The sequence below is a fragment of the Schistocerca americana genome, chromosome 2 (genome assembly GCF_021461395.2).
Source record: "Schistocerca americana isolate TAMUIC-IGC-003095 chromosome 2, iqSchAmer2.1, whole genome shotgun sequence".
Taxonomy (NCBI): domain Eukaryota; kingdom Metazoa; phylum Arthropoda; class Insecta; order Orthoptera; family Acrididae; genus Schistocerca; species Schistocerca americana.
The window spans coordinates 798,751,401-798,776,542 of record NC_060120.1 but is presented as its reverse complement, the minus strand read 5'-3'; the positions used below and the strand labels follow the sequence as shown (position 1 = coordinate 798,776,542).

General features: G+C 39.3%; 1 protein-coding gene across 1 annotated transcript in view; it reads left to right on the top strand.

The window, feature by feature from the left end:
* The window catches only part of LOC124594445 (dynein regulatory complex protein 1), a 326,671-nt gene that overhangs the window by 264,441 nt on the left and 37,088 nt on the right, over positions 1 to 25,142 (top strand). The window contains exons 11-20 of the mRNA XM_047132821.1: positions 2,497 to 2,511; positions 2,647 to 2,790; positions 4,156 to 4,343; positions 4,519 to 4,541; positions 4,611 to 4,685; positions 6,547 to 6,560; positions 9,156 to 9,348; positions 14,574 to 14,610; positions 18,659 to 18,828; positions 19,134 to 19,222. Of these exons, the coding sequence (XP_046988777.1) occupies positions 2,497 to 2,511; positions 2,647 to 2,790; positions 4,156 to 4,343; positions 4,519 to 4,541; positions 4,611 to 4,685; positions 6,547 to 6,560; positions 9,156 to 9,348; positions 14,574 to 14,610; positions 18,659 to 18,828; positions 19,134 to 19,222 (948 nt within the window). The remainder of the gene's footprint in view (positions 1 to 2,496; positions 2,512 to 2,646; positions 2,791 to 4,155; positions 4,344 to 4,518; positions 4,542 to 4,610; positions 4,686 to 6,546; positions 6,561 to 9,155; positions 9,349 to 14,573; positions 14,611 to 18,658; positions 18,829 to 19,133; positions 19,223 to 25,142) is intronic.

The window sequence follows — 25,142 nt, the reverse complement described above, 5'->3', positions numbered from 1 at the left end:
CCATCCAAATTGAACCCTGCCTGGAACAGTTCCGTCCTCCGTCACAGCGGGACCCACCTCCTCTTCCTCAAAATCACCCTCTCCAAACCTTCCAGGAATTTCTGACTTCCAGCCTTGCATCTCAATCCTTCTTAAAAAACCTTAATCCTACACCCAACATCACTACTGCTGAAGCCCAGGCTATCCGTGATCTGAAGGCTGACCGATCCATCGTCATTCTTCCGGCGGACAAGGGTTCCACGACCGTGGTACTTGATCGTCGGGAGTATGTGGCTGAGGGACTGCGTCAGCTTTCAGACAACACCACATACAAAGTTTGCCAAGGTAACCCCATTCACGATGTCCAGGCGGAGCTTCAAGGAATTCTCAGAACCTTAGGCCCCCTGCAAAACCTTTCACCTGACTCCATCAACCTCCTGACCCCACCGACACCCCGCACCCCTACCTTCTACCTTCTTCCTAAAATCCACAAACCCAATCATCCCGGCCGCCCCATTGTAGCTGGTTACCAAGCCCCCACAGAACGTATCTCTGCCTACGTAGATCAACACCTTCAACCCATTACATGTAGTCTCCCATCCTTCATCAAGGACACCAACCACTTCCTTGAACGCCTGGAATCCTTACCCAATCTGTTACCCCCGGAAACCATCCTTGTAACCATTGATGCCACGTCCTTATACACTAATATTCCGCACGTCCAGGGCCTCGCTGCGATGGAGCATTTCCTTTCACGCCGATCACCTGCCACCCTACCTAAAACCTCTTTCCTCATCACCTTAGCCAGCATCATCCTGACCCACAACTTCTTCACTTTTGAGGGCCAGACATACCAACAATTAAAGGGAACAGCCATGGGCACCAGGATGGCCCCCTCGTACGCCAACCTATTCATGGGTCGCTTAGAGGAAGCCTTCTTGGTTACCCAAGTCTGCCAACCCAAAGTTTGGTACAGATTTATTGATGACATCTTCATGATCTGGACTCACAGTGAAGAAGAACTCCAGAATTTCCTCTCCAACCTCAACTCCTTTGGTTCCATCAGTTTCACCTGGTCCTACTCCAAATCCCATGCCACTTTCCTTGACGTTGACCTCCACCTGTCCAATGGCCAACTTCACACGTCCGTCCACATCAAACCCACCAACAAGCAACAGTACCTCCATTATGACAGCTGCCACCCATTCCACATCAAACGGTCCCTTCCCTACAGCCTGGGTCTTCGTGGCAAACGAATCTGCTCCAGTCCGGAATCCCTGAATCATTACACCAACAACCTGAAAACAGCTTTCGCATCCCGCAACTACCCTCCCGACCTGGTACAGAAGCAAATAACCAGAGCCACTTCCTCGTCCCCTCAAACCCAGAATCCCCCACAGAAGAACCACAAAAGTGCCCCACTTGTGACAGGATACTTTCCGGGACTGGACCAGACTCTGAATGTGGCTCTCCAGCAGGGATACGACTTCCTCAAATCCTGCCCTGAAATGAGATCCATCCTTCATGAAATCCTCCCCACTCCGCCAAGAGTGTCTTTCCGCCGTCCACCTAACCTTCGTAACCTGTTAGTTCATCCCTATGAAACCCCCAAACCACCTTCCCTACCCTCTGGCTCCTATCCTTGTAACCGCCCCCGATGCAAAACCTGTCCCATGCACCCTCCCACCACCACCTACTCCAGTCCTGTAACCCGGAAGGTGTACACGATCAGAGGCAGAGCCACGTGTGAAAGCACCCACGTGATTTACCAACTGACCTGCCTACACTGTGATGCATTCTATGTGGGAATGACCAGCAACAAACTGTCCATTCGCATGAATGGACACAGGCAGACAGTGTTTGTTGGTAATGAGGATCACCCTGTGGCTAAACATGCCTTGGTGCACAGCCAGCACATCTTGGCACAGTGTTACACCGTCCGGGTTATCTGGATACTTCCCACCAACACCAACCTATCCGAACTCCGGAGATGGGAACTTGCCCTTCAGTATATCCTCTCTTCTCGTCATCCGCCAGGCCTCAATCTCCGCTAATTTCAAGTTGCCGCCACTCATACCTCACCTGTCTTTCAACAACTTCTTTGCCTCTACACTTCTGCCTCGACTGACATCTCTGCCCAAACTCTTTGTCTTTAAATATGTCTGCTTGTGTCTGTATGTGTGGATGGATATGTGCGTGTGTGCGAGTGTATACCTGTCCTTTTTTCCCCCTAAGGTAAGTCTTTCCGCTCCCGGGATTGGAATGACTCCTTATCCTCTCCCTTAAAACCCACTTCCTTTCGTCTTCCCCTCTCCTTCCCTCTTTCCTGATGAGGCAACAGTTTGTTGCGAAAGCTTGAATTTTGTGTGTGTGTTTGTGTTTGTTTGTGTGTCTATCGACCTGCCAGCGCTTTTGTTCGGTAAGTCACCTCATCTTTGTTTTTATAGAAAATTAAGGTATGTCACATACAGAGGATGTAACTAAAATCTGTTTTACTTTTTCTCGTTCCCTGAGCAGGCAGGAGCAGGCAGTGCAAGACCTTTAGGAACCAGGACATCTGAATACTGTGTTGTTGATGGTATCTGTTTACAAAGTGAAAGGTCACAGGATAGTGAGTGGCTCACACATAAATGCTGTATTTGTTGTAAAAAGTGTATAAATCGCCAGTGTCTATTTAGTGTGTCCACAGTGCATAAAAGAAAAATGGTTATGGTTGAATATCGAGAAGATATGCTTTCCAGTATGCTGCAATCATGATTTATGGCTCAAAACAAGCAGTTTTCAAAGCAGTTTCATTAATTGTAGTGAAAAGTAATACTTATATGCCAAAAAAAGTTCTTGGAATGCAAACAGTGTGAAATACAACAAAACTTGATAAACAGGTCATGCATTTTAGTTGATTCAGCTCCAAAATAAGGAATGATGTTTTTTTCTATATTATCTCAAGTATTAATACCACAAGTTGATTATGCCTACAACACCTAGAAGAAAAGGGAATGATAAAAAACTTAAAAAGAAGTTACAGACAAAGCATACAAATTTAATTTAGAGGCTGGTGAGAAGAAGAGCAAGGCAAATGTATTAATGACAGATCCAAAGGTGAGGGAGTGATGGGGAAAAGATGTTGTACATCTTTCCACATTTAAACATGTCTGGTTTTGAAGGACTATGACATGTAATAGGCTGTGTGTATTTAATTATTTTTTCTTTTTTTTACAAAGTGTTTTTCTCAGTGATACCAATACAGTTATTTAAGGAATTATTAGGCCATCATATGCTGACATTTATCTTGATTTCTTGATTGTGAAGTTTTTGCTTCTGTAGGGATATTCAAGCTGACTTAGGTACATTTCAAGTGTTGGATACGTGCATAGTAGAAATAAAGTCGCCAACACTGTCAGTTGCAGTTGTTACTATTTTGAAAGATGCATCCGACATTACTAACTCCAGCACTTCCTTTGTCACTTGTTTCACAATACTGTAGACAATTTCCAGTAAGACACTAGATATTATGAATGATTTCTATTTACAAATTATTCTCACATTTATTCATTTATCTAAACCCTGCAGTTTCTTGTTTCCTTGTTTCCTTCCTCCTTTTGGAACCACATTAGAATTTAAGATTTTACCACCCTCAAAAACCTGCCACCTTGGGCAGTGGTACAGTTTACCCCCCCCCCCCCCCCCCCTCCTCCATACCTCTCTAGAGCTGGCCCTGGTTGTGAGTCTTCAAGTGCCTCAGGAACTGTAAGGTACGCCCAATGTGCAGCAGCTAAAATTCAATGGCCTTATATGGATGTATGAATTAAATACTTTTGAGTATTGTATCAGCCTTGTATTTATTACATTGAATTGTATTATGTAGAACATATCAAACAATAAAAGCACCTTCACAAATATGATACAGTTTAGAAGTCACAGAGTGAATAGCTTTTTCTAAGCATAATTATTGTTCCACAGTTCACAGTATGTTCTTCAAATCAATAAATATCTAGTACTGCACATTTTTAAAAGTAGTCTGTGTGTTAATTCAAGGAATAAGCTAATTTCATTCCAAATTTCTTCCAGATCCATCCAGTCATTTCAGTGTGAAGGGGTAATAAATGGATTTGCATTTTCTCCACTCCTTATAAACAATTTTTTTGCTGTATGTTTATACATGCCAGCTGTCTGTAGGTGTTGCAGTAGTGAAGCTGCAAAAAAGAAAAAAAACTGTGGAAGTTTTGTGATTCACAGTCTTGGACTCTGGTTCAGTCCACAGAAAAATCCAAGATATCAGGTGGCAGGGAGTTCAAAAATGCAAGTGGACGTTGGTGGGACATTTCAAAAATGCAGGATGGTGGGAACTAACCCAGATGTGCTGTGTACACCCTCTGTCTTTCCCTCTTCATACTGCTCCCCTTCTGCAGCAAGTCTTGGCATAGTATTTAAATGAGGTATTCAGTTACTCAAATTACGTATGAAATTACACACAATTGGAATTGTGCAGGAAGATATGCATTACTTATGCAAAAACTTACATAACCTTCATTTCATTAGGTTTCAGGATAAAAGATATTTGTGTAAAATAGGCTAGTTTCAAACATATTTGCATTTGAATTCTGTAGATATGTGTACTCTGTATTTATCAGTGTAGTATTACAATTACTATTTGCATAAAACAGTGTTATGTTGAAAGACATTTGCCTCTGTATTGCCATCAGTGTGTATTAAAATAAGGCAATCAATTACTTAAAAATGGTGCCAATTCCAAAAATATTCAGTGCTTCTGAAGAAATTGCATAAGCTTCCATTGAGTTGGCCACGTGTCTGAAGTTAGTTATGTTGAGTGGCTTCATTTTCAGAGACATTTACCTCTGAATTTTGCATGCACGCACACACACACACACACACACACACACACACACACACACACACACACACAGAGAGAGAGAGAGAGAGAGAGAGAGAGAGAGAGAGAGAGAGTGCATAACGTTTCATCCCTGGAAATTCTGCACTGTCTCATCATTAAATTTCATCTCACATGTGTGAGTATTTCCACATCTGTCTGTCTCATCACCATCTCTACCTCACCACCGAATTTCATCAAGAATTATGTGCAATATTTCCACATCCACCTCTTTGTCATCTCTGTGCTTTATACACCACAGTAACAGTATTTCCACTGTCCAAGAAAGTAAGCTCCTATAATTCTGCCTCATCAGTAAATTTCATCTATCTCTGCCCTTTACATCACTAAAAGGCCTTTATGTCAAATACTATCTGAGAGCTGCTCAGTATTTTTCACCAAAAATACATAGCCCATAAAATTCCACCTCATTAGTACACTGTGTATTCACTAAAGCAACAAAGCTGCATTCTGATGTAGCTTGTATTTCCAACAACAAAAACACATGAGCATCTATACTTGAATGAGGCTTCTATATTATTGCATATTATGCAGGGAATGGAACAAAAAAACAAAAATTCTGTGTATTTAAATTTTGTTATAGTTTTTTTACATTTTTATTACAATGAGTCACACTTAATGTCTGTTTCTACATTTTCACGCATATTGGCACATTAAATTCAGGGTTAACTTTGTGTTGCAACACAAACCATTTGACATTTAATGCTGTCACACAGTGGTAACATACATATATAACACATATTCTTTGTTCATCTTCAACACTTTTTAGACTATCACCTGTTGCAAGCAGTACATTCTTAAATGAGCACATGTGTATCTGCTAAGCTGTCACCATCTTTGACAGGTGGCCTGTAATATTTTCCTATAATTCTGCTGCATGTCCAATTCTCCTTTGAAACTGAATATGATTTCTCATAATCTGTTCCAAAGATACAAAGCATACTGTTCTATAATGCATAATCCCACACAATAATTATGTAAACTGTTTCCAGATCTTTTAAATTTGCAAAATGTACCTTTTGATATGTCTTTCAAACAATGGAATTTTCTCATAAGCAGCTTCCCATTGTGCAATTGAGTCTTTCATTTAATCATTTTTAGAGAGCCTTCATCAACCACAAACAATAATTGATGCTTCTTGAAGTACCCTTCCAATAGATATTATTTTACTGCGAAGTGAATTATTGCCTACACTTTCAAAGCTAGCAAAAACAGTAACTGTTCTACCATTTCATTTGGGTTATTCCAGGGGACATAGTCAATAATTGCTGGCTATTTGTTGGGGTTTATTTTCCAGTCATGTATGTCATTTTCCTCATTGTAATCATCTGCTTCTTCTCCTTCAATATCTCTATCTTCAGCTGTCATAAATAGTTTTATCTTGATTAACGTCGTCATCTTCTCCTCCCGCTTGGTCTGTCATCTCCTTTTGTAATAGCTCTCTCAATCACCATAGTGCTTGAGAAATGGGTCTAATGGGAAATTAAAGTGCATATTTCTTTAATTACATCTTCCCCTTTGACAAAACCTGGTGAGATTTTTTGTATCCAACACTACGCTCAGCTGAATTAGGGTCTTAGATTGAGAATAATCTGATATTTCCTTTAAGTGGTGATAATAGACTGTATAAATGTTGTGTTTAACAATCTTTTAAACAGGGTGTTACAAAAAGGTATGGCCAAACTTTCAGGAAACATTTCTCACACACAACAAAAGAAAATATGTTATGTGGACACGTGTCCGGAAACGCTTACTTTCCATGTTAGAGCTCATTTTATTACTTCTCTTCAAATCACATTAATCATGGAATGGAAACACACAGCAACAGAACGTACCAGCCTGACTTCAAACACTTTGTTACAGGAAATGTTCAAAATGTCCTCCATTAGCGAGGATACATGCATTCACCCTCCGTCGCATGGAATCCCTGATGCGCTGATGCAGCCCTGGAGAATGGCGTATTGTATCACAGCCATCCACAATACAAGCACAAAGAGTCTCTACATTTGGTACTGGGGTTGCATAGATAAGAGCTTTCAAATGCCCCCATAAATGAAAGTCAAGAGGGTTGAGGTCAGGAGAGCGTGGAGGCCATGGAATTGGTCTGCCTCTACCAATCCATCAGTCACCGAATCTGTTGTTGAGAAGCGTACAAACACTTCGGCTGAAATGTGCAGGAGCTCCATCGTGCATGAACCACATGTTGTGTCGTACTTGTAAAGGCACATGTTCTAGCAGCACAGGTAGAGTATCCCGTATGAAATCATGATAACGTGCTCCATTGAGCTTAGGTGGAAGAACATGGGGCCCAATCAAGACATCACCAACAATGCCTGCCCAAATGTTCACAGAAAATCTGTGTTGATGACGTGATTGCACAATTGCGTGCGGATTCTTGTCAGCCCACACATGTTGATTGTGAAAATTTACAATTTGATCACGTTGGAATGAAGCCTCAGCCATAAAGTGAACATTTGCACTGAAATGAGGATTGACACATTGTTGGATGAACCATTCGCAGAAGTGTACCCGTGGAGGCCAATCAGCTGCTGATAGTGCCTGCACATGCTGTACATGGTACAGAAACAACTGGTTCTCCCGTAGCACTCTCCATACAGTGACGTGGTCAACGTTACCTTGTACAGCAGCAACTTCTCTGACGCTGACATTAGGGTTATCGTCAACTGCACGAAGAATTGCCTCATCCATTGCAGGTGTCATCATCGTTCTAGGTCTTCCCCAGTCGCGAGTCATAGGCTGGAATGTTCCGTGCTCCATAAGACGCTGATCAATTGCTTCGAACGTCGTCCTGTCAGGACACCTTCGTTCTGGAAATCTGTCTCGATACAAATGAACCACACCACAGCTATTGCCCCGTGCTAATCCAAACATCAAATGGGCATCTGCCAATTCCGCATTTGTAAACATTGCACTGACTGCAAAACCACGCTCGTGATGAACACTAATCTGTTGATGCTACGCACTGATGTGCTTGATGCTAGTACTGTAGAGCAATGAGTCGCATGTCAACACAAGCACTGAAGTCAACATTACCTACCTTCAATTGGGCCAACTGGCAGTGAATCGAGGAAGTACAGTACATACTGACGAAACTAAAATGAGCTCTAACATGGAAATTAAGCATTTCCGGACACATGTCCACATAACATCTTTTCTTCATTTGTGTGTGAGGAATGTTTCCTGAAAGTTTGGCGGTACCTTTTTGTAACACCTTGTATATTGATACACTGTGTTTGTTATGGACAGTAACAATAAAATTGAAAATTAATTCACATGAAAATATTCACTGAGTTACTTTATATAAAATAATATTTCCTTAGCTAATTAAACTATAGTATTATGTATAACTATAAATATTATTACCAGCAGACTGAGTTTTCATTTTACTGCAACATCACTCACCAAAAACAAATTTGCACTAAATAAGGACAAGACAATTCTGATGGAGTTTCTTGTAAATTATGTATCAAGACAGGTGATACAGAACAGAGCTATTAGTTGAAACAATTGATAAACATAAATTCCTGGGTATTATAGTAGACAAACATCTTACATGGAAGGAGCACATCAGCTACAAGTATAAAAAAAATCTCCTGTAACACGAACTTGCTAAAACGCCTTTCTAACATAATAGCACAATCTGATTTAAGACAAATGTGTTTTGGAATTGTACACTCCCACCTGCAATATGGTGTTGAGATTTGGGGTGGGGCACTAATAGTATATGTAGTTAGGACTTTTAGAGCCCAGAAAAGAGCAGTTAGGATAATAGCTAATAATAGTAAGCTTCAGTCCTGTAGAGAATATTTCATTAAGTATAACATACCAACAGTGCATTCATATGTTCTCAGAACTACACCATTTGTAAAAGGAAATATGAAGCATAGTGTAATCAATAATGAAATCCATAATTATAATACAAGAAAAAGAAAGGATTCCCGTATAAAATATAGTAATAAAAGAGCAGCAGATCATAGACAATTTTCTGCACTGAAAGAAATTTTTATAACAGCGGGCCAAATAACATAAAATTGTTAAAAGGAAACATATTTAAGACAAAATTAAAGCAACTGTTAAATGATAAATGTTTGTACTCCATCAAGGATTTTTAATGTTATTGTGTATAATTTATCTTTACTTCCAAACTTTTGTTTAATGTTCTTGTGTTTGTAAACAGACTATGTCCATTACTGTTAAGTTATTATGGATAAATAAACCATTCATTTATTTATTTTTCATGTTACAGAAAAATTGTAACAAATTCCTCCATATGTTGTTGTGTTACACAACATTATAACAAACTGCTGCATTTGCTAGCATTTATAGTCATGACAATGAGAGGAACATGTATAACAAATGATAGACTTCATAAACAGAAGAAGAGATACTTCTTCTTCTTCTTCTTTTACAGAGAGTTGCCCTGCATGTCAAATATTGGTGTAATTTTCTGTGAGATGGCCACAGTTACTGTCCTCTCTCCAGGAACTTCCAGAAACTGCATTATTAATTCAGAAACAAAACATGCATCAATAGGTTACAGATATTAGATATATATTTGTCAGACTTACATAGAAAAATGATGTTGACAGCTACAAAGATTCAGTAGCATCGCCTTCCTCAAGTGGAAGCTCTGTGTTTATAACTAAATCTTCCATCTGAATACTTCCAAGTAGTTCTGAAGCTTCCTGCTGGATCAGCATGTGCTTCTTCCTGTTGAATCAGCAAGTGATTGTGGGGAGGAATTCCCCAGACTTTCTTATCTCATAAAAACTCCTGCTGTATCTGTAGGGAAAGATTTTGCATATTCATAGAATTTAATATCTCCTGTGAAACTCCCAAGTTCATGTCAGTTTCCAGATATGCTATGACAGGCAAAAAAGTGTTACATTCTCCTCTTTTGTCAGTTGTCACCTCCAGTCCCAAGTAGAGGAAGCAGAGTGCATTAAATTTTATGTTACAGAAAGCTAATGCTAGTGAACCGCTCAAACCAGTTTCAAGATACTGATATTTATTTGCTAGAGAATACATGTAATGTACAGACATCATGAAGTCCACATGAGTGAGGCACCCAGACATTATACATAGAACTGTAGAGGAAGAGGTTTACTCAGAGTTGGAATTATAAGGATTCTAAGCCTAGTTTACATAAGCGAATGACTGTAAGTGAACAAGAATTCTCTCTGGTTTAAACATTAGGTGACCTTGGGCATGTACAGTTTGCATTTCCTTGTGCTCCCATGTGTTACAGTGGTTGCCGGTCATTAATGAAGCATTAAAGGAAGTTCACACCCTATCTACTTTTACACTGCATTTACATCTACATCTACATATATACTCCTCTAGCCACCAAGTGGTGTGTGGTGGAGGGCACAGTTCGCGTCAAAGTCATATTTCCCCTCCTCTGTTCCACTCACAGATTGCGCGAGGGGAAAACTACTGTTTGAATGCCTCAGGATGAGCTCTAATTTCACCTTATCTTTGAATGGTGATCATTGTGCGATTTGAAAGTTGGTGGCAATAATATATGCTCTACGTCCTCGGTGAAGATCAGATTTTGGAATTTGGTGAGCAGCCCCTTCCGTTTAGCATGCCATCTATCTGGAAGTGTATCCCACTTCAAACTTTCTATGAGATTTGTAGTGCTCTCACGATGGCTAAATGTACCAGTCATGAATCTTGCCACTCTTCTTTGGACCTTCTCAATCTCTTGAATAAGACCCAACTGGTAAGGGTCACATACAGATGAACAATACTCTAAGACTGGACAAACTAACGTATTGCAAGCTATTTCCTTTGTTGAAGGACTGCATCGCTTCAGGGTTCTACCAATAAACTGCAATCTAGAGCTTGCCTTACCCATTACTTGTGTAATCTGACCATTCCACTTGAGAACATTTTGAATAGTCACACCCAGATACCTAACGGATGTTACCACTTCCAAAGACTGGGCATTTATTTTGTACTCATACATTAATGGGGATTTTCACCTTGCTATATGCAGTAGGATACACTTACTAATATTGAGAGATAACTGCCAGCCATTACACCACACATTAATTTTCTGCAAATCCTCATTGATTTGTTCACAACTTTCGTGTGATACTACTTTCCTGTAGACTACAGCATCATCGGCAAACAGTCTAATGCCACTGTCAATACCATCAACCAGATCGTTTATGTAAATCATAAAAAGTAGTGGACCTATTAGACTGCCCTGGGGCACACCTGAAGTTACGCTTGTTTCTGTGGAAGTCACCCCATTCAGGACAACATACTGCTCCCTGTCTGTTAGAAAACTTTCTATCCAACTGCATGTGTCATCCAATAGACTGTAAGTGCACACTTTTTGGAGCAAGCAACAGTACTGAACTGAGTCGAATGCTTCTCAAAAGTCGAGAAATATGGCATCAACCTGGGAGACGGTATCTAGAGCCTCTTGTATATCATGCACAAAGAGGGCCAACCGTGTCTCGCATGACCGCCGTTCCCTAAAACTGTGCTGTTTTCTGCCGATTAGCTTCTCAGGGTCTACAAAGGTCATTATGTATGAATGCAAATGTGTTCCATAATTATACAACAAATCGATGTCAGTGAAATTGGCCAGTAATTATGTGCATCCGATTTTCTACCCTTTTTATAGATATCTATGACTTGGGTCTTCTTCCAGTCCCGTGGAACTTTCCGCTGATCTAATGATCTCTGATAGATCATGAATAAGAATGGTGCTATATTTGTAGCATAGTCAACATATAATCTTATGTGGATACCGTCTGGGGTAGATGCCTTCCCTGCGTCTAAGGATCTTAACTTTTTTACAGTCCTAGATACACTAAACACTATGTCAGCCATCCTTGCGTTTGTTCGATAATGGAAAGGGGGAATGGTGCAGCAGTCCTCTGCCGTAAATGAGTTTTTGAAAATCTAGGTTTAGTATTTTGGCCTTCTGTATATCATCATCAGTTACATTACCTGTACTGTCAGCAAGAGAACGTATTGAATTATTTGTAGCATTCACAGATTTTACATATGACCAAATTTTTTTTGGGTTATTTTTAGAATCTCCATTTGTTAAAAGAATCTCTCATTGTCCTTCTGACAGCTGCTTTCATTTCACTTAATTTCTGTTTGTCAGCGGGGCAGTGACTAGGTTTAAAACGACTTTGCAAAATTCTCTGCTTTCTCAGCAACTTCCTAGTATGTTTGTTGTACCAAGGTGGATCCTTTCTCTCCTCTATATTTTTGCTAGGCACATTTTTTATTCTCTAGCACATTGTGGACAATACCTTTAAATTCCAACCAAAGATTCTCAATATCTTTGTGTCCCATGGTGAATGCTTGGAGATGACTATGAAGATATTCATTAATGACACTTTCATTTGCTTTCCCAAAGAAGAAAAATCTATGTTGTTTCTTTGTTTTGTTTTGCAACTTCCACTGACGTAGAAGCTACAATGACATTATGGTCACTAAAACCTTCTTCTAGATTAACTTCCTCAAAACAATCAGGCCTGTTTGTCGCCAAAATATCTAATATGTTCCCATCTTGAGTTGGTTTTATAACCAATTGCTCAAAGTCGTATGTTCAGAGCACTCCTAGAATAATTTCACATGAATCTTTGCTTCTGCCCCCTGTGATAAACGTGTAATTTTCCCAGTCAATGGATGCCAGATTAAAGACTCCACCTATAACTAATGGATAATTTGGATATTTATTTCCTATGTACTCAAGACTTTCCCTGAAACGTTCTGCAACATTTGTTGTGGATGCTGGTGGTATACAAAAACATCCTAATACAATGGTCAGTGCTTGTCTGATTGACAGCTTTATCCAGACTATTTCACAGTCCGACCCAGTATCGATCTCAATGGCATTTAAACAGCTTTTAACTGCAATGAACACACCACCTCCCATAGCATCAGTCCTAATCCTTCCTAAACATTGTCCAATCCGAGTTCAAAATTTTGCTGCTTTTTATGTCTGGTTTCAACCAGCTTTCGATACTTAATACAATATTGGCATTGCTACTGTTTATTTTGGAGAGTAACTCAGGGATCTTGCTGCAGACACTTCGACAATTTACTAACATGAGATTAAGCATATTTAAATCCTTTGGAATGACCTAGTATAGGTGAACTAACAATTTTTACAGTTGGCAGACCCACATCAGTGACATGAACTGGTAATTTTTCAGGCCAACAGTTTGTTTCCTGTGGTGAGGAAGCTAATCTAAAAAAAAAAACCAAGTGCACACCACAAGTACTGTGCTACCCATGTAGCTGCTTCCTGTGTGTAGTGCACCCCTGATCTATCGAGGGGCATCCTACAACCTTCCACCCCATAATGTAGGTCGAGGAATCTACAATCATTTTCATCACAGAGTCGACGTAGCCTCTAGTTTAGATTCTCCATTCGACTCCAAACCAGAGGACCTCAGTCCACCCTGGGTACGATGCTGCAGATCATCAGCTTGGCTTCCACTCCCCGTGAGCTGGAGGCTGCCTTCACTAATTTAGCCAGCCATCGAAAGGACCCAAGGGTTTCCTCAGAACCCCGACGACAGGCATCGTTGGTGCCGACATGTGCAACAATCTGCAGCTGGCTACACCCTGCACGCTCAATAGCGGCTGGAAGAGCCTCTTCCACATCCCGGACAAGGCTCCCCGGCAAGCACACTGAGTGAATGTTAGACTTCTTCCCTGCCCTAGCCGCTATGTTCCTGAGGGGCTCCATAACCCACCTAACCAAGAGTACAGAGATCTTTCATCACCTAGCTTTTCTACTTCTGTTGTTACAAATACAAGTTGTGTGAGCGATGGAGTGGTATGAGTAAAATATATTGTTCCTAAATTAAGTAAACCATGTTGTAGCTGCTTATGGAATCCAAGATATTCATAGCATAAATGCCAAGGGGAAAAATATTATTGGTAAAAATCTATGTAACAGAATTTAGTGTGTGTGGCAGGTCATATGTGTATTTCACAATGCATTAATTACATTTTGGCCTTATCTTCCTTGTACATACTTCAACAAAATCTTTGAAGTGCTTTGCATGTATCACTGCAAACATTCTGAAATACAGCAGGTTCTGAAATACAAAATCATAATTAATGTGTTAATAATCAGAGGGTAAATGCTATTGTATAAATTTTAAATTTCCTTCTCAGTTGTGATGAGAAACCTGCAAAAAGTATCAGCTGACATATATTCAAAGTTTTGGAATAATGCTAAGGAATGGTGGAACTGCAGTTAATTTTTAAGTGCACTTTAGCCACACATTTCATGCTTATGTACAAAGTCACATAGCATCCAGAATTTATATTATCTCATGTTCTCTTCCATTCTCCCTAAAGTAGATGCTTGTCCACAGGTACAACTGAATGGTAGTGAACACTGGCAAATTGTCTGTGAATGCTCATTTGCTTGTGTTAGCTCCAGTGTAATCCAGGCTTAAGGAGGCTGAATGTTTAGAGAAGATAGCTTCATGAAACAAAGATTATCGCATAAAGTTTCTAAACATTGTCAAAAATAAAGTGAAAGACTCAATTGCAGTTGTGTTTCAGAACATTCCATCAGCTGAAATAGCTGCCCACAAAACTTGTGTAAGCAGTTTGTATAATTGCAGCAGTTAGATGCATAACAGACTGCACTGTTTGTTTGAGATAGCATCTAGCTGGGCACTATCTTATTACAGCAGAAGCAGGCAAGTGATGTAGTGTCCAAGACATGGATTATTGTGTGCAATTTAAAGAAAAAAATTACAGCAAGATTATGTTCAGCCATAGCGCAGAAATGCAGAGTTCTTTGAATATGCAAATCTATTCCCTGTTGCTAAGATTTAACATACACATCCACGATTAAGTTTTCTTGATAATGTGGGTATTTTGGAGTTTTCATTCCTCCAAGGTCATTTTCCTTGCGAATATGGGAAAAATGAAACATAATGCATATGCCAACAAGATATAATTTGCTGGCTGACTAATGCTATCACATTTTTTTGTACTGACTGTGCTTCGTGGCAGGTTTTAAAACCTGGAACAGTAACTGCAGTAGCTTGTCATTGTTGCTGCATAGTCAGAGCCATTGTCGTCAGTATTGGCTGTCTGGTTGTAAACTGACCGTCATTCTCCCAGGGTTCGTAAACGACTGTTGTAAGTATAAAACAATGTTCTGGAAGGTGCTGATTTCTGCAGAAATAAGTCATTTAATGACAAAATATCATAGAATACAGAGTTTAAAAGCAAAGCAGTCTGGATGTCATAAAAAAGGAAACAGGGAGAGATAAATGAAGGCACAATAACATACTGATTAGCAAAATTTGTGAATGACAATTTTTTAAGTATTGGAGAGAAGTTACAACAAAAATTTGCAAAATATAACACAAGTAAATAATTATCCACTAAGTACAATGGTGTTACTACCAATCACAGAGCATGAACTATGCAAAAAATAAAAAATCTGTCACTAGATGAAGTACCAGTGTGTTTACTACATGTGTACAGAGAGTATACAATCTCCCATAACAAATACAATAAATGAATCCTTTGCATTAGGGAAATTCCCCCAATATTTATAACAGTCAAGAGCTGTACCTCTGCTAAAGGAAGATAATACAGAAGACAGAAAATTACCAGCCCACTTCCTTTCTGTCACTATTCTCAAAAATAGTAGAATCCATTTTGAAAAACAGGTTAATGGATTGCTTGAATAAATGCAACCTTTTAAGTGAATCACAGTTTGGTTTCTGAAGTGCGAATCAGCCATACTATAATTCACAACAGTGGTACTTGATGCTCTTGACAAGACGAGTGTGCCACAGACATATAATTAGTTCTGTTTATGGCTTTTCATATTGTTGACCAGAAGATTCTATTAAATAAGCCAGAAGCATTAAGAAAAAGAAAGATAGCTCAAGACTGGTTCTGACCACAACTAGCAGACAGGCTACAAAGAGTACAGATAACATTTATCAGAACCAAAACACATTCCTCAGGACAACATATCAAGACCAATACTGTTTCTAATATACATCACTGAATTTCCCAGTGGTATTAGCAATGGGAGAAAAATTTTCTTTGCTGATGATAGCAATATTAAGGTCACTGAGGAAACATGAGAACTCCCTGAAGAGAAAACAAGTGACAACCTCAAAGAGTTTTACAAATTGTCGTTAAGCAATAAAGTGATATTGAACACAAAAGAACTAATGCTCTGAATTTCTGTTTGAAGAGAGAAAATGATGCTGTTAAACTAAATGTAGATGGTATCTCTATAGACTGTGTAACAATTGCAAAATTTCTAGATGTGAATATGGACTCTCAATTGAAATGGTGTTGACACAAATTTACTTGTAAACAAGATGTCATCAGCATTTTATATGCTTATAGCCTGTCATCTGTATGTAATAGTTAGCATCTTTTATTCATATACTATTGATATGTACACACAGTTCTTAGCTACAGCCTTATTTTCTGGGGAACAAATACACAAAATACGAACACAATTTTCACACTGTGGAAAAGTGCAATAAGAATAATAACCAACAATTATAGTCAAGCTCATTCTCAAGATCTGTTCAAAACAATGGATTTTAACTGCACCAAGTGAGTATCTTTACCAGTTAGCTGAAAACATAAAAAATAACATTGAAAATTACTGCACAAACAGCTCTGCCCATGACCGTGAAACAGGATCTAGATCTAACTTATGTTTACTAATGGAAAATAAACACAAAACTAAAAACAAAGAATGGAAAGTTCTTGTTGGAAAATCAACGGCATTATGAAAAAGGATAGATTGGAACTCACTATAAAGATGAGACATATAGCTCCAGACAGGCACAAGTAAAAGACTGTTACAAATTGAATGAACATTTGGCCAAAGCCTCCTTTGAAAAAGAAAACACACATACATTCACACAAGCAGGCATACCTCATGCTTACATGACCACTACCTCTGGCTGCTGAAGCCAGAATGCAGCTGTCACATGGAATGAAAGCAGCAATCTGGAGTGGGATGTGGAAGTGGAGGGAATAGCAGGGTACGTGTAAAGGGAGAGAAGAGATGAGTGCTGCCTTATGGAACCCGCAAAGGCTGTATGGCAGCAGGACAAGTCTGCCAGATGCAGCATAGGGAGGCTCTTGGGGAGGAAATGAAAGATCGGTGGGTGCGTTGCAACCTCTTGCCACAGGAATCATGTACCTGTGGAAGACCTGCCCAGTCCACCCACCCAGCACTTTCTATTCCACTCCAGCCACAGGCTTATGCTACCCCATCAGAGGCTGGGCCATCTGTGAAACCAGTGATGTCATAGACAAGCTCTGCTATAACCATTTAACAGCTGCTTATGTTGGTACGATTACCAGCCAACTGTCCGCTAGGATGGATGGCCACTGCCAAGTTGGGCCAAGAGCAATAAGGACCACCCTGTGGCACAGCATGCAGCTGAGCACCACATCTTAATTTTAGTGGCTGCTTCACAACCCAGGCCATCTGGATCCTTCCCTATACCAAAAGTTTTTCTGAGCTTGCAGTTGGGAGCTATCCATACAACACATTCTCTGCTCCCAAATTTATCCTGGACTCAACCTATGGTAACCTGCTGCCCCACACCCTCCACCAATCAGTTTGCACCTCCTGTGTCCGATCACTTCCTCCCATTTCACATCCTCTCATCCCCATTGTACACTGCTCTGTGCCAATGCACCTGCTGATTTTTTCCCCATCTGCACTCCTCTACTTTTCCACTTCCGCTTCCCCTCCTTGCTCCATCCCCCATAGCCACAGTCTGCTGATACTATGCCTGGCAGCCTTCTTGTGCTGCCATTTAGTCCCTGTAGGTCTGCCAGACAGCACGTACCCCACTCACTTTGACCCTGTTATCCCTGCCCCTGCTCCACACCGCTGCAGATTGCATCTTTTGTTCAATGAGAGTTGCTTCCTGGCCTCAGTGGCCGGAGATATCAGTCATGTGTTCATGAGGTGTGCCTGCTTCTGGGAATGTGTGTGTGTTTTCATTTCTGAAGAAAGCTTTGGCTGAAAGCTCAATGTATAACAATGTTTTAATTGTGCCTTCCTGCAACTCAGTGTGTCATCTTTATGGTGAATAGCAGTCTATTCTTTTCATAATATTGTAAAAACTCTAAACAGCATTTTCTACCAAGGAATAAAACTATGCAATAAATTGCCCTATGAGATTAAGTAAATTGCTAAAACAAACTTATTTAAAAAGGCAGTTAAAAAGTATATTTTAAGCAATACATTCCATACATTGAAGGATTACTTAGATAACACAGAGCAGGAATTTGGTAAAAAAATGTGAGACAGATAAATAATAATAATGATAGTAAAAATTTATCATTCCACAGAACACTTTCACACTATATTTTTCCTGCTTTTTATCTTTTCTGCAAAAACTCCCAGAAGCTATACATTGTGTAGTATTAATATCTTACCATCTTTCTGAGCTTGTCTCACTTGTTATAGAGGCATGCTGACTCACTTTTTCAAGCTAGCATATGGGAAGTTGCAATACACACAGTGGTCCTCATGTCACTTAATAGTGCACATAGTGTGTGCAGTGGCTGGGATTGAGAAATGAATGAACATTGTAGCATTAGCCTTTCACATTATTTAATAACTTATTGTAAAACAATATTGTACACTACAGATAAAATAAAACAGTGGATACTATGAGATACAACTTAGATAGCTTAAAACAAGAGTCTGTACAATTTCTTTATAAATTACAGGTATCAAACAAACAGAGGCACTTAGGAAAAAGAAGTGGCAGAACATATGCACCAATGAATTAAAAAATGCACATATAAAGCAACATTTGAAACACTGGGGCAGAAAGAAAGTGGTGCCCACAATGGTGGACTCAAAGCATTGGAGAACAAGTGAACCTAAAAAAGATGTTGTATGGTAATTGGATGAGAAGACAGGACAAACATGATAGAGTCTTGTATGTGAGAATGAATAGAGGAGTAAAAAAGGACATCTGCAAAAGGAAAAATTATATGTGGGAGGATAAGTATTAGGAAGTTGACCAATGCAAGTGGGGCACAAAAGAGGCGGAAGCATGGAAATGATTAGAGGGCTGAGGAAAGAAGCGAAAGAAAGAGCATGCCTGCTGATTATTAGTCCAATAGAGTGGGGGAATCATTTCAAAGGACTGTTAATAGAAGAAAGGACAGAGTATAGGGAAATATGCATTTGAACCAGGAGGGTGACAAGGTAGAGAAAATAACTACGGAAGAGGTGCAGAAGGTGCCTACACAAATGGAAATTGGGAAATCACCAGAATTACTGAGGTATGGCCCAAACATTTTATATGAATATCTAAGCAAGTTATTTAACAATATTATGAAAAGGTTAGTTGCTACTCTCCATATAGGGAATATGCTAAGTCACAGATAAGCACAGCAAAAAGACTGTCAGAAAACGCACATTATGACTGTCTTTTTGTTGTGGCTTTCTGTGACAGCATCTCCTCTATACAGGGAGTGTCAACTATCTTTTTCATAATACTGTTACATTTCATCCCGGATTTTTCAATGTTAAGCAAATTATTTAATAAATGTATGTGGAATGGGGAGGAAATTCTTTCAGAGTCAAACTTAGCATATCAAAGACCCATACATAAAAAAGGAAGCAAGGGACTGTAGCAATTATCATGGCATAAGTGTCACAAGTGCAATTAGCTGGCTGTATGGGAGGATTTTAAAATCAAGAGTTAAGAAGTTTATAAATGAAGTGAAAGAACAAAGTGGCTTTAGAAGAGGCAGGTCAGGTGTAGATAACATTTTTACCCTAAAACATAACATGGAGAAGATGTTGGAAAGGAATCTAAGCAGTCATTAAGTCTTCATAGATCTTGAGAAAGCATATAACACAGTGCCACTAAAGCTATTGTTCGAGGTGCTGTGGTTAGTGAACTGCCAAAACTTTATGTAAGAAGTTTCATAAACCTCTACAAGTCAGCAGAATGTATAATTAAAGTAGGGAAAGAAATTGTGAGAGAGACCTTCAGAATAACTAAAGGACTGAAGCAAGGATGCTGTCTCCCACATTCTTTAAGATGTATGTGCAGAAGGCACTGAACCAGTGGTGTAGAAAGTGCATGGGCATGGATATTGAAGTAGAGAACCAATGTATGTACACACTTTTCTGTGCTGATGATCAGGTCATTGGAGCAAATGATGAAGAGGATATACTTTTCATGCTTAGGGAATTGGTAGAAGAGTATAAAAAGTGGGGTTTCAAAATTAATTTTGAGATTATGGAATATCTATGTTGTGGGCAACAGAGAAATAACCTGGACATTGATGGACATCTTATTAAATTGTGTAGAGTTTAAATGTCTGGATAGTATATTAATGTGTGATTGAAGATGTGATGGAGCTATCCAGCATCAGATCAGGCAGGGCAGGGCAGATATCCAAAAATTGAATCCTATACTTTGGTTCTCAAAAATGAGTTTAAGAGTAAAAATTTATTTATTCAAATCCATCATGGAATGAATAATAAGCTATGTGAATGAGTGCTGGGAACTCATAGAAAGAAATGAAAAGAGTCTTAGAGATTTAGAACTGGACCACTTGGAAGAACCTGTGGAATTTTCCAACTTGAGCTTGTAAGAAATGAGAAAGGACACAGACTCAGTACAGTGTTATGGATAAAATAGAAGAAAGACAGCTAGCATGTCAAAAGAATGTATCAAGACAGATTGCCCAAGGGAGCACTTTAATGGCAACCTCCTGGAAGGAGAAGAAGAGGAATACCACAGAAGGTGTGGCTGAGAGGTAACCCAGAAGCAATGGAGAGAAGAGGAGTGGGAGAGGATGAGGAAGAATGACAAGATCTAAGCATTTGTTGACAGATGTGGGATGCGGCAACTGCTGCAGAAACTCCACAACAACAAGAAGAAGAAGATAAAACAAATGAGGCAGCACAGTTTTAAACAGAGTGGTCTTGTCTTTGGGAGGGTGGAGGCTCAAATCTTCTTCCAGCCATTCTGATCTAGATTTTCCATGGTTTCCCAAATTCTGGGATTATTCCTACTATAAGATCATGACCACCTGTTCCATCTTTGTCATAGTACACCTGTAAGTATGTAAATGTCTGTATGACTGAATTACTTAATTTTTGTTGTTGTGGGGGACAAGGTAGGAGGTCAGTGGAGCATTCTTGATGTGGGAAAGCAGAAAATAGATCAGGGAATGCCAGCATTTCCACCACCAAGTAACCTATCTTCAAGACAAATCAGAAGCAAGATAGGCAATTCTCAGAGCCAACTCTGACGATTGTGAGCCTAAACATGAAGGGAATTACAAGGAACCAGCAAACCATCTTATTGACACACTGCCAAACACATAAGTGGTATGTATTATGCATTCAAGAAACTCACAGAAGCAGAGAAGGAAAAGCACCAAAAGTGCAAAGAATGTGTCTAGCTATGGAAGCACCAAAACCCAAACATGCAGAGCCATATTAACTAGACCAGATGTGATCATGATAGCTGTCACTGAAACCACATATAGTGGCATTGAAATACAAATTATCGAAAGTGGAAACTTCACAGTCACATCTGCGTACAAACCTCCAGGGGAAAAATTCACTTTCTCACCACTAAGAACTTTTAACAACCAAAATACCATATTCATAGGAGATTTCAATTGCCACAGCATCAACTGGAGCTTCAGTGAAATACAAGAGAATGGACACCTACAGGAGGTGTGAGCAGACACAAGTGGTCTCACCGTCCTTAATGACCACAAAACTCTTTTATGAGTAAAATATGGAAGTGTGACTGTAACCCCGATAACTAGTGACTGGATTAAATACACTTGCATGTTGCATATTTGGCTCCTTTTCACCAGTTACTGCATATTTAAACTAAAAACTAGTGATGATGCATATTTCCACTCTGTGTTTACAATACTTAAAAAATATAGACGGATGGTCTCTAGCTTCATCTAGTTTTGATATCTCACAGATTGACCGTGATCTAGAACTGCGTGCAATTGCTAACTGAGAGGCTACTCCCTAGCGAAATCATTACCGAAGAGGAACAGGAACAGGCAGACAGAGTCACTGGTCCTATGCTCGCATGCCCAGTTAATTCCCTTCGCTGTCATACCATATGCATTGGCAACAATTAAATTAAAGTATGCAAGCTTTTAGTCGCACATCCATTGTATCAGTTTAGCTTTTTATTTACTTGTACACAGTTGAACATATTAACATGTTGTGCATCATGCCACCTGAAAAAAGAAATGTTATTTTGTGAATAGATGACCATCCTGGAACATTTACATGTAATGGAAATGTTTTATACTGTCGAGTTTGTGAGAAAAACATTTTGTGAAAAAAAAAAGAAAGAAAAAAAGGAAAAAAAAGTTTCAAATAGACCAAAATGTCATGTCACAGGAATTCAGAAGAAAGGACCATGAAGGACAATGACAACTGTAAGTTGTAGTAGCAGGGATTTGTCCAAAGGTAACCAAAAAAGTCTGTTTAACATGGATCCATAACCCAAACATGCAGAGCCATATTAACTAGACCAGATGTGATCATGATAGCTGTTGCTGAAACCACATATAGTGGCATTTAAATACAAATTATCGAAAGTGGAAACTTCACAGTCACATCTGTGTACAAACCTCCAGGGGAAAAATTCACTTTCTCACCACTAAGAAGCCTTTATTGCAAGCAATATTTCTCTTCACAAACTTACAAACCCTATCCTCAAACGCTTCCTCTGCAAATACTGCTTAAATCACAATATACCAGATGAATCAACATTGCATAGAAATTACATACCGACAATTTACATAAATGTTCTGGAAGAAATATGCAATGAACTCAAGGACAGCATTATCTGGATTTCAGTCGACGAAACCACAGACACTTGTGGCCATTGCATTACAAATTTAATTGTTAGGGATATAAAAGAAGAGCCTCCTTCTGCCTATTTAGTGGCCTGCAAAGAACTTTAAAAAGTGAATCATTCTACAATTGCCAGATTTGTGAATGAGGGTATTAGAAAAATATTTCCAGAATCTTCTGCAGATGGAAGGGTGTTCATGTTTATTTCAGATGCTGCTCCCTATATGATCAAAGCTGGAAAACCCTCCAAGTATTTTATCCCAATTTGATTCATGTGATGTGCTTTGCTCATTGAGTACATTGCCTTGCTGAAGAAGTACGTTCGACATTTGTGAATATAAATAAACTGATTTCATCCACAAAGAAAGTGTTTCTAGAGGCTCCTGCTTGCATCAAGAACTGCAAATAAAAACTACCAAATGTGCCTTTACTTCCTGAACCAGTGGTAACTCGTTGGGGAATGTGGGTCAAAGCTGTGTTGTTTTACACTGAACATTTCGAGGCCATTTTGATAGTGCAGAGGCTTTGGCAGTTTGCCAGTGAAAGGAAGCTTTTAATGTTTCCAGTATTAAAACAGACATTGCTGTGATTAGTACTAATTTTTAGCCATATACCTGCAAGTACTGAAAATGTTGAAACTGAAAGTTTGGCATTGAATGAATGTATTCTGTTAATGAATAAAATTATTCTAGTGAACTCCTCATTGCCAGAGGTGTTCCCAAGGAAACTTAAAGAAGATTTTGAAAACATTTTAAACAATAACCCAGGCTTTGAATCCTTACGCCAAATTGATAGTTTTATTAATGGGATGTGTGAACTTTTACCAGAAACAATAAGTGCCAACATAGCACCCAATTTCAAATACTGCCCATTTACCTCAGTTGATGCAGAATGGTTCTTTTCTGCTTATAAAAATGTTTTGAGTGATGGTAGACACAATCTTACTACCGAACATTTGGAACAGTACTTGGGCATTTATGTTTACAATAGAAGAAAAATGTAAAATAAATTGTAAATGATGCTTTTGTCCAATAGCATTAATTAAAAGCTAATGCTGTTCAAAAAATTAATGATTGAATGTTGTTTTTTAAGTAAAATATTTCAGAACTTCTGAGGAGGCTCCTCTGCTTGTGATTTATCTCAAAGTTGTCTTGTAAATATTGATTGTTTCTCTATGATTCACTTGTGTTGCATCTGCTTGTTACCGACAATAATAGCAAAGAAGGAACAATTCTTGAAACATGGTATGTGCCCCATTTGGCAAATTTTTACAAAATAATCCCAGAAAAGCCCCCTTCTAACCCCTAACAGAAAGTATTCAGAAAATCATATCAACATTCTAAATGTACTGATTTTTTGCATGGCTAGCGCTCTTCCCCATGATTAAAATAAATTTTGTGTGACCAGGGCCTTCCCTCACGTAGACCATGCGCTAGGAGCAAGTCTTTCGATTTGACGCCACTTTGGGAACTTGCGTGTTGATGAGGATGAAATGATGATGATTAGGACAACACAACACCCAGTCCCTGAGCAGAGAAAATCTCTGACCCAGCCGGGAATCGAACCCGGGCCCTTAGGATTGATATTCTGTCCCACTGACCACTCAGCTATGAGGGGGCGGACTTCCCCGTAATTGAGGTGCACAGGTTTGACTTTGAGATATAATGCACACAGTAACCACCATGTTTTTATCTTTTTTGATCTTGCATATTTCGACACTTTTCATGCATTTTTAAGCAATTTCATGCATATTTGCATGCATATTTTAAGGGTTTTATGATGCATATAATCTGATCTTGACCGATACTGATATCACCATCTCTGACATCCAAGACTGCTGTAGTAGAAAGGTTTTTCAGCCCAGTCCTTGGACCCAGCACAGACGGTTGTATGCCACAATTAAGGTAACTGCAGTACCATTCTGCAGAAGATTTAACTTGAGGAAGGCCAAATGGGCATCTTTTCAGGAGGAACTTGACAAAACCATTGCGGACCTCACCCCTACAGTGAAAATTACCAGGCATTTGTAAAAATATTATAAAGAATCTTGAAAGAACACATATCACAAGGCTGCAGGCAGCATTTCATCCCAGGCTTTTGTAACAGATCTAAGAAACTTCTCACTAATTACAATAAACTATATCAGAATGACCATTGCTGTACAGTGCTTATGGAAATGGTATGTGAAGTGAGGTTAAATAGATAGAAAAAGACCTTGCAGAGGATGGACATGACAACATAGCAACAGAATAGCCTGGAATCTTATCAAAATGCTCAGGTGTTCCAAAAGGCTCCAGACAGCCTCCTTAAGTGACACACAACAAAGTGCCCCATCACCTCCAC